The sequence below is a fragment of the Delphinapterus leucas genome, chromosome 9, assembly GCF_059928025.1.
Source record: "Delphinapterus leucas isolate spDelLeu-1000000601 "Yukka" chromosome 9, BTC_Dleu_Yukka2, whole genome shotgun sequence".
NCBI lineage: Eukaryota > Metazoa > Chordata > Mammalia > Artiodactyla > Monodontidae > Delphinapterus > Delphinapterus leucas.
Genome location: NC_143137.1, coordinates 87778592 through 87799219, shown reverse-complemented (window position 1 = coordinate 87799219; position 20628 = coordinate 87778592). Strand labels below are relative to the sequence as shown.

Sequence of the window (20628 nt, the reverse complement as noted above, 5' to 3'; positions counted from 1 at the left end):
TCAGGTTGATTCTCTATCCTTTTGAAAAGTTCATATCATTCTTTTTTGTTCTACACATTATTTTTTCACTTAGTATATATTAGAAGTCACTCTGTATCAGTACGTATAAAGCTGTGTCATTTGTTTTATTTATTATTTTTTTAGTTTAGCATAAATGTAAACCTTTATTTTTTAACTTAATTAAATTTTTTTTTACAATTTTAAATGTTATTTACAGTTATTACAAAATATTGGCTCTATCCCCCATGTTGTGTACAGTACATCCTCGAGCCTGTCTTACACCCAGTAGTTTATACCTCCCACTCCCCCACCCCTGTATTGCCCTTACCCCCCTCCCCACTGGTTGTAACCATTAGTTTGTTCTCTGTATCTGTGAGTCTGCTTCTTTTTTGCTTTATTCACTAGTTTGTTTAGTTTGTTGTATTTTTTAGATTCCTCATATAAGTGATATCATACAGTATTTCTCTTTCTCTGACTTATTTCACTTAGCACAGTGCCCTACAAGTCCATCCATGTTGTTGCAAATGGCAAAATTTCATTCTTTTTAATGGCTGACTAGTATTCCACTGTGTGTGTGTGTGTGTGTGTGTGTGTGTGTGTTTATACCTTGTCTTCTTTATCCATTCTTCTGTTGATGGAAAAGTCCCTATCATTCTTTAAATCCTTTCTTACTTTCAAATAAGATGTTCCTCATATACACTATTGATACTACGTATAAAATAGATTACTAACGAGAACGTACTATATAGCAGCGGTCCCCAACCTTTTGGCACCAGGGACCAGTTTCATTGAAGATAATTTTTCCGCGGACCGGGGGTGGGGTGGAGGGATGGTTCGGCAGTAATGCGAGCGATGGTCAGCGGCAGGTGAAGCTTAGCTCGCCCGCCCACCACTCACCTCCTGCTGTGTGGCCCGGTTCGTAACAGGCTGTGGACCGGTACCAGTCGGAGGCTTAGGGGTTGGGGACCCCTGCTGTATAGCACAGGGAACTCTACTTAATGCACTGTGGTGACCTAAATGGAAAGGAAATCCAAAAAAGAGGGGATATATGTATAGCTGATTCATTTTGCTGTATAGTAGAAACTAACACAACATTGCATAGCAACTATACTCCAATAAAAATTAATCAAAAAAGAAAAAAAAAAGAAAGATGTTCCTGGTTCATCTTGTATTATCTGTACGCCAGCCCTGGAATCAGCTCTCTCCACAAGGACCCCTGGTTTCTTTTAATGAAGAACAGTATTTAGAAAACAAGATCTGGACATTAGATGAGATCATTACTATTGAGGTGTCACTGCTTCTAGGTCTCTTAGCACAGAGCTAAGTACATACTTCCTTTATGTATATATTTCTAAATATTTATTTCTGTTTTTATTTATGCATATATTACAATCCATGAGTTTAATATCTCTCATTTCCATTGTAATGCTGGAGGATTCAGCTCAGTTTTATCCTTACCATGTCTATAGTTTCTTTCTTTGACAGTAAGAGACTAGGCTGTCATTATCCTCATTTTGTTTACTGACTAGATTAATTTCCTTGTATGTCACTGCCGTTTTGGACATGTCTCCCCTCTCCTCAACACCTAGCCTGTCCTTAGACGTCCTTTGTCGCTTGGCACTACCTAAGGGCTGTGGAGTGAGAGCTCAGGAAGAGGGAAGAGGAGGGATGCCTTTCACAGTCTAAGGGTATGTTTTGCTTAGTCTGTGGAGGTGGCTTGTCTCTCTTCTGTCACTTCACATCTCTTCTTGTTTCCTCTGACTTCATTCTTGGAGAACCTCTGCGCCACCAGACAGTTCTTAATAGTCCTGAAATAAAATAAAACATTAACAGACACAAAATATACCACATCTTTTCTCTCTCTTTACAAAAGACATTTTTGTTCATCATAGGAGTTATAGATATTTTGGGGGTCGGAGTGTGGGAGGTCACCTGGAATCCCATCACCTACCTTTAGCTGCAATAACCATTTGGGTTCCTGCAATTCTGAATCATTCATGACGAACCAAATTGTATCTTAACTTTTTACCTTCTTTTTACCTCTTTACCTTTTCAAGTCTTTCCTTATTCAAAGCTTGTGAAACTTAACGCCTTTTTAACAAAAAGGCCACTATTTAAAGTTCTGAAATTGCTAATGCATTATTCTTTGCTCCTTTCTATTGTACCTGGCAGTCTCTGTGGCCTGGGAGTCTTCTTTTCCTTTCTTCATAGCTAGCATGTTCCTACCCACGAGTCCGGGGGGGGGAGTATAGACTTTGGAGTCTGAAAGAGCTGGGTTCAAAATCTGACCCTGTTGCTTTCCATTTCTGTATCCTCGGACAAGTTACCTTTGCTGTAGGCTTTATTAGTTTCTTCATCTATAGTATCATCTCTCCATATAATAGAATATGTAACAGCACCTATCACTGATGATTTTTTGAGGAATAAAATGAGATAAATATGTGAAGTAGGGCATACTACCTGATACATAGAAGATTCTTAAGAAATATGAATTTTATTTTCCTTAGTTCTGTTTTTGTTTCATCATTCTCTTCTCGGGTGTGTCCCCGTCTGTACTTTTGTGCTGACCCCCTTAGCGGTCTTAGCTGCCTTGCTTGTGGTATGCTTGTTTCTCTGGCCTCTGCAGACAGAGTGGTCAGCACTGCTTCTCTCTCTCCTTGTTTTTCTATGTTACCTCTGGTCAGTTGTCTGGGACAGGAACTGTAGCAGCAGGCTGTGTGGTTTATTCCGACTTTTTCTTCCAAGCCCAGAGTATAACAAGGGTCAGGCACAGGGTCAGCCTGTAAGCAAACAGTTCTAGGAGGCCCTTGTGTAATACTGTACTTGCTTGCTTTTTTAAGCTGAAAGCCTCTTCATCAGGGCAAAACCTCCTCCTCTGGGGAGATTTTAGTCTAATGTGGGTTTTCAGAGTGTGACCTGTACCACCTGCATCAGAACGTTTCTAGGCTAGACTCTAAGTCTTGAATTTGAATCCTTGGGAGTAGAACCCGGACTCCAAGTATTTTTAACAGGTTCATCCAGTGATTTTTCTGCACATTGAAAGTAAGGATGGCTCACCTGAGGCATGTACCATTCCTCTAAAACTCCAAATTTGTGACTAAGAGAAGTGACCCTTCCCGTCACTTCACACTGTGTGACTGATTTGCTGTGAAAGGGGAATTACTGCTTTGAACTACCTGTGTTCTAAAATTTCCCCAGAACTCTCAGCACGTATTTACTCCAAGGACGAGTAAATGGTGGAAGTAGGAACATCGCTTTGGTGTATCATGCTTGCCTGCACTGACTGACTTCTCAGAGATCCTGTTTTGTGGCTCTGCTAAATCATTTTTAGATAAGTTGGCACCTTGTATACAGTTTATCACTTGCATCGTTTCTGGAGACATCGATTTCAACATAGCTGTGCTCTGACTTGGTAGTGAAGCGTGTCATTTCCTTATGCCTTCTTTGAATCCCTATCACATCTTATTTAGGCCTCTTCCTTTATCACCCACAGTAGTCTCCACTCCCCACCCCCGTAGCACTCATTATGATGTGTGATTATATATTTATTTTTGCGTTTGTTTCTGAGCTCCTTCTCCTCAGTCTGAAAGATTTCTTGTGGTCAAGGGCTGTATGTTTTGTTAATCCCACTGCATTTGAACCATCTACTGTGCAGTAAGTATTTCTGTCTGGGTGAAGAAATTGTCTCTGGTGTTAAGCTTCAACTAAGGGCAGGACAGCACTGTTGTTACCTGCGTATCTGAAAAGGCGTGTCAGGGTGAGGAGGTTGACAGGCCATGAAGGACACACAAATCAGAGTACAGACGCTTCATTTCTGCTTTAAATTTTCTTAAAATCATCCACAGTGCCCCCGAGCTCTTCTGTGGGAATTTGGGAATATCTCCTTCAAAACATAGGTTCAACAATATGAATACCTGCACACTAGAAAAATGTCAGATGGCTTCCTTATACGCAAATTGCCTTTACCCATGTGTGTTCACTTTCCATTTGTGAAAAGTTTACACAGGTTGAATTTCACTACGTCTCAAAATTTAATGTTGGTGGTTATAATTTCTTATTGGTCTTGTTTCTCTCCCCAGAATCTATGACTTAACGACTATTTTATAGCTTCAGGTTTTTTGTTTTTTTAAGAAAAAAAAGCAATATACATTACACGAAGTTGCCTTAGAAATGGTGTCATGTAGCTCAAGTATTTTATGACCATGTAGCCTTTTTAATTTTTTTTTTTTTTTACAGTAGGTCCCTGTTGGTTGTCTGTTTTATTTATTTATTTATTTATTTATTTATTTATTTATTTATTTATTTATTTATGGGTTTTTTTGTTTATGTGGACCATTTTTAAAGTCTTTATTGAATTTGTTACAGTATTGCTTCTGCTTTATGTTTTGGTTTTTTGGCCCCGAGGCATGTGGGATCTTAGTTCCCTGACCAGTGATTGAACCTGCATCCCCTGCATTGGAAGGCGAAGTGTTAACCACTGGACCGCCCGGGAAGTCCTTGGTTGTCTATTTTAAGTATAACAGTGTGTACGTGACAATCCCAAACTCCCAATCTATCCCCACCGCCCCCTTTCTCCCCTGGTAACCATAAATTCATTTTCTAAGTCTGTGGGTCTGTTTCTGTTTTGAAAATAAGTTCATTTGCATCTTTTTTTTTTTAGATTCCAAATATAAGCGACATTATTTATTTGTCTTTCTCCGTCTGACTTACATCACTTAGTATGATAATCTCCACGTCCATCCAGAGATGTAGTCTTTAGTTTCTGTTCTCTTTTTTTTTGCGGTACGCGGGCCTCTCACTGTTGTGGCCTTTCCCGTTGCGGAGCATAGGCTCCGGACACGCAGGCCCAGCGGCCATGGCCCACGGGCCCAGCCGCTCCACGGCATGTGGGATCTTCCCGGACCGGGGCACGAACCTGTGTCCCCTGCATCGGCAGGCGGACTCTCAACCACTGTGCCACCAGGGAAGCCCTGTTCTTCTTGAGATAAGTAAAAGATAATCTTTATTCATTCACAGTTCTTTTCCTTAAAACCACTAATGCTGCATGAATACTTAATTCACCACGGTTGTATGCGTTTTTAAAAATTAGTAGGCTTAAATTGGCTTACTTGAAGCCTTGAGAAGAGACTCTGCTTAGAACCAAAATGGAACAACCTGTGGCCTGTTGACTATGGGATGAATGAATGAATGGACTAGATTAAGAAGCTACTTAAGTGCCTTTCTTCACCTTTTTTGTGTGGTTGACTAATTATAAGAGGAGAAAAAGGAAAATTTGTGAGGATGCGAAAGGAATGAAGTTGTATTTGGTTAGAGGTAAAAGAAAAGACTTTATAGAAAATGTAAAGGGGGCCTTGCCAGGTAAGAAGAATTGGACTTTGTTGATGGGGGTGGGCGTTTCTCTGGCCAAATCCTGGAGCCTGGGAGAGGTGTCTCTGAGAAGCTTTTGTTTTCCTGCCAAATGGGCAACATATAGATTAGGTTGAAGAGTAATGTGGGAGCATCATGTAGAAGATAAATACGAGGATGAGAAATTTATACATGAAGTAAATTAAAACATCATCTAGAAAGACATTTTTTAAAAACCCAAAGGAAGGCAGAATGGAAAAAGAACCCTTGGGAGTCCCCTGGCTAGTGGGTACGATTTGGCGCTTTCACTGCCCAGGGTGCGGGTTCAATCCCTGGTCAGGGAACTGAGATCCCACAAGCCGTGTGGCCAAAAAAAAGGTAAAAGAACCTTTCTGGTATGATCAGCTCTCTTTTTAAAAATGTATTTAGGGTGAAAGAGCTATACCAAAATGTCAGCAGAAAGGTGTGAAGTTGGTGTGGAGGTTTCTTCTTTTCTATATACTTTTATGTCTAGTTGTTGTTGGAAAGACACTTCTTTCCCTATGGAATTGCCTGGTGCCTTTGTAAATAACTTCACCGTATGTATTAGGGTCTATTTATGGACTCTTCTCTCTTCCATTCCACTTTTGGCCTGTCTGTGCGCTTATTCCACTCCGCCTTGATTTGTGCAGCTTTATGTAGTAAGTCTTGAACTGGGTAGTGGATGCCCTCCGACTTTGTGCTTCTCTTCCAGAATGGGTTTTGACTTGTCTAGTTCCTTTGTATTTATATATAATGTCAGCCTCAGCTTATAAATACAAATATTTTAGACATGTCGTTAGTGGTATTGATCTTCTAATCCATTGTAGAGGAGCAAAATTTGCCATCCCTGAAGTCTCTTTGGCATGTGGATTATTTCCAGCTGAAAAGGCCCAAAAGACTCAGGAAGAAACTTTTGACTTCCCCCCAAATGCCTAAAAGAACTTAGACAGAGGGCATGTTCCCTGACAGGAATAGAGCTGTCATCGGAGGTGTCTGCAAAGAATGTGGGCCAGGTGTGATGGGGGAGTCCACTCTGTGTCTGTGTCACAGCCATTTACCAAGTATTTGCTTTTCCATCTCCATGTGAATGGCCTTCGTTCCCTTTGAAGTCCCAAATCACTACCCCCAACATCCTGAAGATGGTATTTAAGATGAGGGCTTTGGTGGTTTTTGGAGAGTTACTCAGTTTTCCTGGGCCTCTCCTGTGTATACAGGTCATTAAACTGTTGTTTGATTTTCTCCTTTTAACCTGTCAACTTAATTCTTAGACCAGCTAGAACAACCTAGAAAGGTAGAGGAAATTTCTTCCTCCCAGACACCACTAACATCTCTGTGTCCATTTATTACCAAATTGATCAACTGGACTCACACCAGGGTTCTAGCCCAGACCGAGACCCCTGGTCTCGCCCAGAGAGGTTCCTTTTCCATCAGATTCATGCAGCCGTAATGAAACCCTTGCTGAGACTGGAACAGCACACACTTTATTCAATGGCCAAAGAAAGGAGAAGCAGGAACTTAGTTCACAAATTAACTTCTCAAGCCAATCCGGGTGGAGACACCAAATCTATAGGCGGGTCGAGGTAAAATGGAGGGATTTGGATAGAGTGAGAGCAATATTCATGAGTTATCAGAGAACTGAGATCCAGATTCAGGATTGTAGTGTGGACCTGGAACCGATGCAGCTCTCCTCTTTAGTCCTTGTTTGGGCTTTTCTGGTTGTTGTCGTGGCAGTCATAACTGTCAGGGCACTGAGGGGTGTGTCATTTGGCATGCTAATGTATTGCAGTGAGTGTATAATGAGGCTTATGGTCTGCTGGAAGTCAGATCTTCCGCCATCTTGGGCCTTGTTGGTTCTAACCAGTTCTTTTTTTTTTTTTTTCCTGTTTGCAGCATCCCCCTGAAACTTAGAGTAATTGGTTTCTATTTGAGGGAGGGGCTTGGGGTATGATTCTGGGGCCACAGCCTTGGTAACACATTAATTTAGGTCTTTAATTTCTCTCAGCAATGTTTTATGTTTTTTTAGTGTGGAGGTCTTGCGCATATTTAAATTTTTTCCTCTCTTTTGTTTTTGTTTTTTGATGATATGTAGAAATATAATTAATTCATTGACCATGTGTCCTGTAACTATGCTAAATTTGTTTGCTAATTTTATTTGTGTGTGTTCTGTGTAGAGTTTTTGGATTTTCTGCACAAGCATTTATCATTTCACTGCAAATAGTTTTCTTTTCCTTAGCATTCTTTATGTTTCTTTCTTGCTTCATTGCTCCATCCATGCACAAGATTGAATAAAAGTGGTAGGAGAGGACATCCGTGTCTTGTTTCTGATCTTACAGCAAATATGTAGATTTTCAAAAAGATCTGTTTCTTAGGTTGTGATAGATCCCATAGACTTAAAAGTAAAATGAAAAGCATAAGGCTTACAAAAAGAAAAAAAGTAGAAGTCTTCACGGCCTTGGAGTAGGGGAAGATTTTGTAGAGCGAATACAAGAGGTATTAAGGTTAATAAAAATTGGATTTCATCCAAATAAAAAGTCCTTTGCTGATTAAGAAACATTTTGAAAAATGAAATGACCAGCTCCAGAGTAGGAGAAAATAATTGCAATATATATAGTTGACAAAGACCATGAATCGGAGACTACATCAGGAAACTGAGATTTTGGAGAAATGTTCTTTGTATTAATTAGGGCATATACATTTGTCAAATATTAGGGAATTGTATATCTAGACTGCAGGATTGGATTTCTCTATCTCTCTTTTTTTTAACTTTGTCTTTTATTTGTTTTCTGCATTGAGCATATATTTCTCTGTAGATAGAAAAGAATGTTTGAAGAAGAACTTAGCAGTGAGGAACTGTTTGAGGTTTTGAACAGGGAAGTGCCGTTCTTAAGGAAGAATAATTTGAAATCTTAAATGACTGGAGTTGGAGAGAGAGAATTTGTATATAAGGAGAAGACAAAAGCAAACAACATGACAGAGATAGCATCTTTATCATTTGATAAACTATGGCACATAGAGGACAACAATGAGAAAAATTCCAAGTCTTCAATTCTGGGGTGAGTGGAAGAAGAATAGTACTTCCTGGGCATCATGGGGGGAAAAAAAAAAGCACTCTGAATTTTGAAGCTGCTTGTCTTTTCTTCTTAGTTTCAGATATCATTTGGCTGTTCAAAAGCCCAGAGCCAAATGTGCAGTCCATCTCTTAACAGCTGAACAGGGATTTACAGCATGCGTTCTGTGTCCTAACTTCACTGCAGCATTATTCTGTTTTATTTTTTCTGGGCTATTTTTTCTTCACCCCAGTTTCCTTCTAATTTTATATCTTGTATTGTGGTTTTATAAACTGCCTCAATTCTTTATTGAAAAGAAGTGGATTTGGTACTATTAACAGGAACAGTGAAATCACAGTTGGGCTGGGGAGATACGGATGAGTTTGACTTTATTCATTTGAATTTAACGAAACTGGTGGAGAAATCAAGAAGGCAGCTGGAGATACGAACCTGGGGTTCAGAAGAGAGGGCAAGCAGACGGTGTAGTAAAGAATTTAACATTGCTGAAAGAGATGTCTGGTTTTTGCCCTAAACTCCTAGGTGATAGTCTCTAAGCCCTTGGAATGTCTGCCTGGTTAGTGTCTTCTTTGCCTGGGCCTTGGGCCACACAGAGTAATATTATAGTGCTTGGTGCTGGGTGGGGGCTTTTGGCACTTGTGGGCCCTGAGGTTTGCCATGTTTCCAGTCCACCATGTCTACATAACGGAGCCCTAATAAACACTCTGGGCCCCAAGGCTTGGGTGAACTGCTCTGGTTGGCAGTACTATGTGTGCATTGTCATGTGTCATTAACTGGAGGAATCGACAGTGTCCTTTGGGAGAGGGACACCTGGAAGCTCCGAATTTGGGGCCCTCCTTGATTCTGCCCCAGGCGTCTCTTCCTTTGACTGACATTAAGTGATAGCCCTTATGCTATAATAAACTGTAACCATGAGTTTAACTGCCTTCAGTGTCTTCCGTGAGTTCTTGTCACATATTAATTCCTGGAACTGAGCACGGTGTTCGGACGCTCCAAACCTGCAGCTGGTGTCAATAGTGAGGGTGGCCTTTGGGACCCCTAGACCCTACAGTTCTGTCAGAAATGAGCGTGGTCTTGTGGACTGTTCCAGACCTTACACAAGTATATAGATTTGATAGGAAAACAAATCGTATAAGGAGTGTTAAGTGAATAAAAAAGATGCAGGGAGACGGTTCAGTGAGAAGCCTTTGAGAAATTCCGTGGGGCACAAGAGGAGAAAGAACAAGTGGAAGAACAGAGCAGTCAGGCAGGCAGGAGAGCAACCAAAGGGGTGTGTTCACCTTGACGGCGCAGATGGTGGAGCTGCGAAGGTACAGCTCCGTTACTCTCAATGAAAAATTCCTCGACACATTCCATTGTGTAAACTGAAGTTTTCATTTTTTGAGTGTAGATGGAGTCCTGCTTTCGCTCATTCTAAATGTCAGTGGTTCTTGTCCCCACCTGTCAGCCCCCTACATAGTCTGCCCCTTTGGATCTGGACATCCCAGAAGAGGCGCCGCAGGATCTGGGCCAGAGTCACCATGTGATGTTTGTCGTGATCTTTCCCGCGCCTTGTTCCTGTGGTGCTGCCGGCACCCGCCGTGAGGCGCTCTCGTCCGTACCACGGGGGCTCTCCCCACTGTATTCAGAACCAGAGCAGGATTGTGTGGCATAGGTAGTGAGAGGGCCCAGCCCAGATGCCCCCATGCCTGTGCCCCTGCACTCTGCCCTTTGTGGGTCCTCCAGCTGTCCCACGGCCCTTCTCTCCGCTGGCCTGCACCGCTGGTCCCTGGAGTCTGGTTTCAGAAAGAGTGCACAGTCAACGTGACGGCTTCGCTTCTCTCTGTCCCGTCGTCCCTCACCCCCTTGTGGGCTCACTGGAGCATAAAATCCCTTCCTTTTCCTAGCTCCAAACAGAAACATTCTTACACTTTGCCTCCTTGGGGCTGTTCACTAATTCCCTGGGCAGGCCCAGGCATGTTTGATCCTTATTTGGCATCTAAGGTACAATTCTAAGTATTACGAACAGAACCTGGTAATGGGGCAAGTTTTGGAGTAATTTATTTGGTCTCTTTCTTAAAATTTATTTTTACTGAGATATAATTGATGTATTTAAGTTTTAAGGTGTACATTGTGCAGTCAAGGTTTTTATGTGATACGTTACATTTTGCAAGATGACTGCCACCCATACACCTCTGTCATATCACATAATTATTATTTCTTTTTTGTGGTGGGAACAGTTAAGATCTTGTCTCTTAGCAGCATTGAAGTTTATAATACATCATTGTTGTCTATATTTTCTCCTTAGTTTCTCATCTGAGGCTAGTATAAAGAAGGACTGTATTCTTAGGTACCTTATCCAGGTTTTTCATGATCATTTTTCTATCTCTGATTTTTCTATCTCTCTGTATTGGATCTTGTTTCAACCTGGAATTTAAAAGATTATAATGAAATAAAGAAGTTTCAGATTTTGTTGGAGTTTTTTGGTCTATTTTATATTGACTAGGAAGGAGTAATTGAAAATTTGCTATTTTTTCCCACATACAATTTTTTTTTATTGATTACATAAGGTACACCCCTCTAAAGGGTACACTTCAGTGGTTTTTAATATATTCACAGAACTGTGCAACTACTACCACTAATTCCAGAACATTTTTATCACGCCAAAAAGAGACACGGTTCAGGAGCAGTCATTCCCCGTTCCTCCCTCATCCCAGAGTCCATGGCAGCTACTCATCTACTTCCTGTCTCTGTGGATTTTCTTATTCTGGACATTTCATATAAACAGAATCATATAGCCTGTGGCCTTCTTGTGGCCGGCCTTTTTTTTTTTTTTTAAAGCATGTTTTCAAGTTTTATTCATGTTGTAGCATATATTAGTACTTTATACCTTTTTATTCTGAATAATATGTTCTGTAGCCTGGGTATATCACATTTTGTTTATCCGTTCGTCATTTGATGTGCATTTGGGTTGTTTCACTTTGGAGCTATTTTGAATATGCTACTTTGAACATTTGTATGTATGAGTTTTTGAGTGGACATATGTTTTCCATTTCTCTCAGATATATACCTAGGAGTAGAATTGTTCGGTAATATTATAACTCCATGTTTAACTTCTTGAGGAACTGCCAGATTGTTTTTCCAAAGCAGCTACATCACTGTGTGTTCCTGCCAGCATGTTATACGAGGGTTATAGTTTCCCCACATCCTCACCAGCATTTGTTACTCTTTTTTATTTTGTCCATCCTAGTGGGTTTTAGGTGGTCTCTCACTGTCATTTTGATGTTGATTTACCAAATGACTGTTGATGTTGAGCATCTTTTCATGTCCCTATTGGCCATTTATATATCTTCTTTGGAGTTGCTGCGTTAAGTATGTGTGTGTGTGCATGCACATGTGCAAGCGTGCGCACACGTGTTATTTTTAAGGTTGTGGCCCATGAGTACACATGTTGTTCTATATATGAGGATGCATGAGAGTTTTCCTTTACTCTCAGTACCTGGAAAAGCTGTCCCATTACCGTGTCACAATATGTTGTTGATGTTTTTAATACCATGACTGTTGTGCTGCCCCTGTTTCCTTGTTGGCTTTCAGTATTATGAAGTACTGTGTGAATTGAGGTTTACACCTTCAGTTCTGAGTGATCTTAAGTATATACTACTATAGCTATTTATTTAAACTCTTATTTGCTAGTTCAAAAAATTATTATGAAAGTGGTATATGGTAGTGTTAAAAAAAAATTCAAACAAAATAGGAAGCAAAAAATTAAAATTCTCAGTTTTTGTATTTGACACTCTGTTCCACAGTCAGCGTCTCCAAGGTGAATTAAAGGGGTTTCAAGTTTCAGAGGTATCCTCCCAGAAATTAATGTGTGTATATGCATATCCATATATGTATAACTTCCATAAAAGAGATTGATCTGCATGTGCTTTCCCGTACTATGCTATGCTATTTCCTTTCAGTAATATTTGTGGATGTATTTTCATGAACCTACATATAGTTCTGCATCATTGTTTTCTGCATAATACTCTGTTCTTTTTGTTTACTTTGATTAAGTAGCTTTGTAGTGATTAGACATTTATGTGTCCTCACCTTTCATTATTGTAAATAATGCCACTGGGAACTCCTTGTATATTCAGTTATGGGTTTGTCCTAAGCATAAATTTGTAGGTGAGATTAGCTAGTTTGAAGCATAGTGCATTTTCATTTTAAAACATGTCACCAGTTGCCCTCCAAAAAGACTATACTGATTTACACACTTACCAGAAGTACGTCAGTGTGGCTCCACGCAGCACCACTGTCTTTACACGATATCACCAATAATCTCTTGTTGTTATTTTACTCATTTGATTATTAGTAAGACTGGCCATTTGTATTTAGTATTTTTGAAAACTTGTGTCCATATTATTTTTGACCGTTGGGTTTTTAAAACTTGCCTTTATTCTTTTTGTGTCATGTGATCTTGTATTTGGCTTTTTAAAAGAGGTTTTAGTTCTTTGATTATAATTTCTTCATGTCTTGATTGTACTTTACTCTTCTTTGTACTTTTATGCTAATTAAAATAATTTTACCTCTTTTCCCTTTATTGATCCTGTGAGCAGCCTACTAGGCTTTATTTACTATACCACCCAAATTCACTGTGACCTTTAAACTGAATATCTCATCAGGCTACCAAAATTCTTCCCTAGGACAATAGTAATTTTTCCTTTTTTGGTAACACACCAATAAGATGGTGGTGTTCTTTCCAAGACTGTTAAGTCTGAGACATAAAAGGAAGAGTGTTTTCAAGAAGGAAGGATTTAATAATAGCAGTATTCGGTTAAGCCACAGTTTGAAGATGAAGGCTGAGAAAAGGTCAGTGAGCTACTTGTGGGGAGGGTGCCCGTTGGTTGGGGCCAGTGATGGATCATGCATATGTCAAGGTGAGGATGCACTGGAGAGAGCATAACAGATACTTTGGTGAAATTTAGCAATGAAGTGAAGAGAACACTGTAGCTTGTAGGGGGTGAGGTCAGATATGCACAGGAGAAAGTTGATTTTAAGACAGGATACCTGAGCCTATTTCTAGGCAGAAGAGAAGAAATCTGAGGAAAGGTTGGAGAGCCAAAAAGGAAGGAATTAGATGAGTAATTTTTTGGAGGTAGTGGGTTAATCTTGGAAAGATTGAGGGCACATCTTTCTTGTAGAACAGTGGGGAGGAGGTTTTGTATAACTGTTACAGTGAGTAGAATAAGGACTGCTCTGGTTATTGTTGTGTAATGAATTACTCCAAAACTTAGCACATTGAGCCAACTTTTAATGTTGCGTATGGTTTTATTTATCAGGAATTTAAAAAGGGAAAAGATGAGGGGGTTCGCCTCTGCTTCATGATATCTGGGGTGTCTGTTGAGGGTGTCTGTTGAGACATCTCAAAGGGTGGAGACACAGGAATCATCTGAAAGCGCATTTTTCACATGTCTGGCCCGCTAGGCTACAAGTATTGGACGACTGGGACTGCACACAGGTGTGCCTGTCTGCATGCTTTCTGTGTGGCTTGGCTTCCTTACAGCATTGCGGCTTCCGGGGCGGTGGCGGGGGTAGCCAGTCGTTACCTGGAACCCGGAGTTCCAAAAGCAAGCGTGCACCTTACAGAGTGGAAGCTGTGTTGCTTTACGACTTAGCCTCGAAAAAATCACACAGCCACTTCCACTACCTTACGTTGGTTAGATGCACATCAGAAGCTCATCCAGATCTACAAGGAGGAGAATTAGAGTCCATTTCTTGTAGTAGAACTTCAGGGTTCTAGAAGAGCAAGTGGTTTGGGAGATGCTGTTGTGGCCTTTGGAGAATATAGTCTGCCAGAAGAATGCCACAAGAAGTTAATAAAAGGATGTTGTGAACTTTGAAGTATGTATAGTTATATTGTGGTATAATCATTTAACCATTTTTCCAAAGACATAAATTTATCTAATCTTCTTTTTGTCTGGCACAGGCTATAAGACCTAAGCCTAAAGTCCACTGACTGTTATCTAACTTGCTATGTTGGGTGCGTACCATAGGGGTATGCTCAAGTTGGTACATGAGTTAGACTTTCTGATGGTGACTGAACTAGAAAACGTTAATTACTCTTGAATTGTAAAACCAGGTGGGGCTTTAGAATGAGGCTCAAAAGTCAGTTCTGTTTTCTATATATGTGTCAAAGAGCTTTTTACTTACTGCATTTGTAGTCATTCATCTCCAAGACCTATGTCCTTTTCCCATTTTTTGGATTCCTTTAGAAATAATGAGAATTTGGATTATTCACAATGAATTATTTTTTACAAGAGGTGTCATGTACACCTGGGAACATGCCTGTAGTTGTGTGGTTGAGTCAGACGTTGCTATGTGCTGTGATGCACCCTTACACATTCATGAACAATGGAAGTGTGAAATAACAATAGGTCTTGACTTACTGAAGGAACTTAGTCTTTCAGTTATATTTTGATGCCTGAGTGTGTATAATTATGGCCTTTGGTTTTAAATGGCCAGGGAATTGTTGTCAGAGTTCATTTATTTTAAACGTTTTTTTGGGGTACTAAAATAATTTTTTTTTTTTAGCTGTGAAAGAAATTCAGTGTTTCTCAGGTGTCTTCTGATTTCTGAACTCTACTTTCACCTAACAAGTCTTTCTCATTGCAAGATCGGTTGTTTCCCCAGTTCATAATTCAATATATTGTATTTTTGCTTATCCAGAACATAATTAAGAGCTAAGAAACAAGCCCCAAATCTTCCAGTATCCAAGTTCATGTACTAGCCCCCTTTTAAGATCTCAAATAATATTTGTTTACTCTTCCTCTGCCTACAAAGCAAGTAAGGAGAAGGCTAAGAGCAAGAAGGAAGACATTAAAACTATGAAAATCATTGTAAAATCCCAGTAAACATCCCAGCAGCCTTATCCTGCTTGATGTGGTGGTAAACTTTTTTAGGCAAACAGACCACATGTCTTATCGGGGGGGAAATCAGATTGTTACCAAGCTTTTGTACAGCAGTACTTTGGGCAAGAAGACAATAGAGCTATACATTTGATACACTCAAGGAAAGAAAGAGCCGAAGATTTTGTACCTGTCAAACTGCCCTTCATTTATAAAGGTCCCATATAAAATGTTATACACAGTATACATGTTAGCCCTGGGGGAATATTTTTCTCATGAGCCCTCTGAGGAATCTATTTAAAAAAAAAGAAAAGTCTTTAAACAGCCAAAATCAATGGAGCGGTATAGACATAAAGACAGAGTTCAAAAAAAGACAAGATTACCCTTGAAAAATTAAGCCTGTATCAGTCCTCTGGAGTACTTACCTTACAGCCTGCTGTTAAGGAAGTGCATTAACCAGACACCCAATTGGACTTTAAAGAATCTGTACTTAGTTTCCATAGACTGTATTTTTTAATTTAAAGGTAAATTTTATAATACCTTTAATGGAGCAGTGGTTAAGAGTTTTCTGTCAAGGATATACTGAAGAGACAAATGGCAGTGACTGGCACTGGGACTTAAGACGATAGAAAGTGTTGTCAGTGGATACAAAGTGTGTCCATTAACTGTCTTTCATTGTGAATTCTAAGACTTGTAGAATATTTATATGCTCAAAATACTTTCAGTGAAACTGAACACTTAGTTATATGTGTATGTTTGATGAAGAAAGTTCGTGACCCAAAGTACAGCGTCAACTACATCTGTAGATTTGGCCTCTTGAAAACAGCCACTAGCCATTTATGATTTGATGGTAACTCCTTGTGCATTTTAAGGACTCCTGCCAACCCCCAAAGTTCATTTAACGCTGTGTTCTAAAGCCTTTTCACTGGATTAAGAAATGATTCAGGAATCTTCTAGACTGTAGAATGTAGAGATTAGGCTTTTAGATTCTGGCTTGCCCCCCAGAATGCGAGTTGCATTTCCACTGTGGGCTCTGTCATCCTTGAAGGTCTTTTCTGTCAGTATCAATGTATTTTAGACAAATTTTGCTTATAGCTCTAAAATTGCAGCACTAAAATGAGAAGAAATCTAGATTACTGATCATAAAGGCAGAAGAAATCCTTAATTTTATTTGATACTGTCTAGAATCAGATTCCAACTTTGTAAACGTATGGAGCTGTTAGTGTACTTTAACCTCTTAAATGTTTGTGGATCCCGTGATTGCTGAGTTCAGCATCTTACAGATATTTTCACAGCTCGATATCCTTCTTACCACCTTGCCTTAAGTACTACACATTTTAGCTTTGCAGTGTAATAAAAATATAACTTTTCAACTATACAATTCTCTTGGCAGTGTCTTTATGTGATATGATATTATGTTTAGATTATTAGTTCACTTTTCCCCATCTGGTCATAAGAGAAAGGGAAATCTACTCAGGATATACTGTCTTGTTAAATTTCTTTTCACAGATAAGGATGAAAGTCTAAACTTGTACATCTTGCACAACTCTTAAGGCTTTTCACAAAGGCCATCGACGTCTGTGTTCAAAACATGTGCGGAAATGTGGTTGATTTGGATCTGGTTCTCTCAAGCTGTGAGCTGGGGCTGCTGTCAGCAGAAGGTTTGACCAGCCTGAAGGATCTGCTTCATTTCCCTGCTTTTGCTCACTCAGGAGGTTGTTGGGAGACCCCAGTTCCTTGCCACATGGGCCTCTTCACAGGGCTGCTCATAGCAAAGTAGCCAGCTTGGCAGAAGGAGAGGTAGAGAGAGCACCCAGGAGAGAAGCCACAGTCTGTGTAAGATTGTGGTAAGCCACAGCCTTATCTCTTGTGAGGTGACCTTATACTTGAATGCTGAAAGTCTTAATTCTCTTATAAGAATATTTCAATGTTTGAATAAATCATAAAAAGATGAATTAATTGTGGTGGTCATTTTGTAGTAAATAGAAATATCGAATCATTATGTCGTGTACCTGGAACTAACATAACATAGTGTTGTAGGTTAGTTATACGTCAACAAAAAAAGAAAAAAAGGATGAGTTAATTAATTTGTTTCTTTTACTTTCTTTTTTTGACGTTTGACAGCTATAGATCATCATCATATCTGGAGTATCAAACACCTTTTGCTGATTGGGCTGTGATAATGATTTGGATTACACTTTGGGCCACTTAGTTGTACCATCTTAAATAGCTGTAGGTAATACCCATAACCCTGGCCTGCTGACCCATTCATTATGTGTTATTAGTCACAGTGGATTTGGGTACTGGCCGAACAGAGTAAACACTTAGCGTGGCACTTAATGTGTGCCCAGATATTCTGAGGGAGTGAGATGTAGGGGCAGGTACCCAGAGAAGTAAAGTAGTTTGCTCAATGTCACTAGTAACATAACTAGTAAGTGCCACTGCTGTGGTTCAAGTCAGCATCCCTGAATTTAAGCACAAATCTGTATAAGTAATTGGCAGGAGGCAAGGGCTTGAAATTATTAGTTGGCCTTTGTATTAACATTTCAAATGTTCAAGGTGTCTCAGTCTGTTTACTCCAATCTCTGTAGCCCAAATGCAAAAATTGTTTCTCCATCCATCGTATTTATCTTACATTCAAGTAATTTTTGTTGTTACCTCTTTAAGGTCATAGATAAATAGGGATCCTCTGTCTTTGGAGCATCTGTCTTTGCTCTGATTTTGCCTCTACAGCTCTCTCCCATTCATTAGTGTTATAGGAAATACTTGATGTAATAACAGAGATTAATTTACATTCAAGAGTTTTTAAATTAAGTTTTTCTGACTGAATCTCCCCCAGTTTGAAAGGAGTTTAACAGTTGCGTTATAGGCTTCATTATTGCTTAGTTTTTTGGTAGATACTAGGGCTATTTTTTATACCTTATTCCTGCTGCTTTTGTGTGTGTGTGTGTGTGTGTGTGTGTGTGTGCTATACCACCACATGGCATGCAGGACCGCGTGGTCTTAGCTCCCCGACCAGGGATCGAACCCGCGTCCCCTGCAGTGGAAGCCTGGAGTCTTAACCACTGGCCCACCAGGGAGGCCCCTGGCTTTTTATATTTAGCATTATTATTAATGTTTCTAATGAGGTGCCCATGATCTAAATTTTACTTTAAATTACTAATCAGGAGAATAGTGTTTTCTTAATTTCAACATTTTTAGTTGATGTCCTTTACCAACATATTTTTCACAACTGTTAAGTGTGATGTGGCTGTCAAACATTAGCAAGTTTATGCGTGATAAAATTTTAAAGCAGTAATTTATTTTCACATGTTTTGTAACCTAAATTATGGTTACCAAAGAACGGTTGTAAAATTTTGTTCATGAAGGTCAGTTACAATAGATTCTTAGGTATCGTTGACAGACAAACCATTTCCAACTGCTTATCTTGTACTGGAAAAATAGATACTACTTAATGGTGGTTTTAATTTTATTTCAGAGTTTTTCTCTATTCATTCACAACGCCATACAATTAATCCATACTTCAATCCTAGTCATAAAGAAAAGGCGCACACATTTTAGCGTCGGGGTGAATACTCAGTCGTGGTAGAGTAGCAAGAGCGCAGTGTTGAGAATCCAGCAGAGCCCGGTTCTAATCCCGGCGCTAAGGCTTCCGTCCCCCAGGACGCTGGCCGGCGGTGAGCAGCCCCGCCCCGCCTCCGACGCGCGTTCGATAGAAGCGATAGCACAGCTTCCCGTGTTGCTGCCTTAAATGACACCCTGAGTGCCACGAGCCTAGAGTGGGCCCTGAGCAGGCTTCTCATTTCAGCTTCCTCTTCGACCTCCTTTTCAGAGTTTGTTTCGGAGCGCTTGGGGTCCCGCCCACATGCATTTTGCAGTCGGGCTGCAGAGCCTCTCTCTCCTGCCCCCCAGCGGTTGGAGCTGGTCTCCGGCTGCTCTGTGATTGTGTCGTCCAGACAGCTGCTCTCAACACCACACCTTTGGAACGAGTAAGAAAGAGGCAGGTTAAAAATAACGTTCTTCTTTATTGTGGAAATTCTCAAACGTAAAGTAGTTTTGAAGGGATAATATAGGGAATTACTGCATTTCATCTATTTTAGCACTGTTGAGGAATGACTTACATTTTCTCTTAATTTGCTTTATTATATACATGTGTGATGTATATGCATTTTTCTTTTGCTGCATTACCTAAAAAGAAGTTAAAACATCATGACATTTTACTTCCCAAATTCTCAGCAAACATCTAAGAAAAAGTGCATTCTCCTATTGTGTAACCATGATATCATTGTGTTACACCGAAGAAACTGCATTATTCTGTACCGTCATCTAAAATTCCTTTCTTATTTAAATTTACCTAACTGTCTTAAGAAATGACTTTTACACGTTTTTTTCCTTTTTAAATTTAGGACAATTAGCATTTACCCATTACATTGATTATTATGTTTCTTTAATCCTTTTACTTTTTTTTTTTTTTTTGGCCTCACTACACAGCTTTCAGGATCTTAGTTCCCTGACCAGGGGTTGAACCCAGACCACAGCTGGGAAAAACGCCGAGTCCTAACCATTGGACCACCAGGGAAGTCCCATTCCCATCTTTGGTTAGATTTATTCCTATGTGTGTGTGTGTGTGTGTGTGTGTGTGTGTGTGTACACAGATTTTTTTTTAACTTTAATTTATTTTGGCTGCACCAAGTCTTAATTGTGGCCCACAGGATCTTTAGTTGTGGCATTCAGTTTCTTAGTTGCAGCATGTGGGATCTAGTTCCCTGACCAAGGATCGAACCCGGGCCTCCTGCATTGGGAGCGCGTGGAGTCTTAGCCACTGGACCACCAGGGAAGTTCCCTAAGGGTGTGTGTGTGTATTTTATGTATATATTTTTTATATATATATATTTTATATACATTATATGTATATATATTTTTTGGCTGTGCTGGGTCTTTGTTGCTGTGTGCGGGCTTTCTCTAGTTGCAGCGAGCAGGGGCTGCGCTTTGTTGTGGTGCATGGGCTCAGTGCCGTGGTTTCTGTTGTGGAGCACGGGCTCTAGGTGTGCAGGCTTCAGTAATTGTGGCACGCGGGCTCAGTAGTTGTGGCCCACGGGCTTAGTTGCTCCGTGGCATGTGGGATCTTCCCAGACCAGGGCTCGAACTGTGTTCCCTGCATTGGCAGGCAGATTCTTAACCACTGCGCCACCAGGGAAATCCCTAAGTCTGTTTTTAAGATTTCAGTTTCACATTGTTTATTGCTGGTATGTAGAAATACAATTGATTATTATATCTTGAGCTTATATCCTGCTACTCTCTTCACTCGTTAGTTTTAGTAGCTTTTT

General features: G+C 40.0%; 1 protein-coding gene across 8 annotated transcripts in view; it reads left to right on the top strand.

Annotated features, from left to right (window-relative positions):
- The window catches only part of SRPK2 (SRSF protein kinase 2), a 225738-nt gene that overhangs the window by 158991 nt on the left and 46119 nt on the right, over nt 1–20628 (top strand). The window contains exon 1 of one of the 8 annotated variants that reach the window (XM_022554375.2): nt 8116–8420. The exons of the other annotated variants lie outside the window; for them this stretch is intronic. Within the exon in view, the coding sequence (XP_022410083.1) occupies nt 8390–8420 (31 nt within the window). The 5' untranslated portion in view covers nt 8116–8389. Of the gene's footprint in view, nt 1–8115; nt 8421–20628 lie in introns of those variants that run through there. 8 annotated transcript variants of the gene reach the window in all.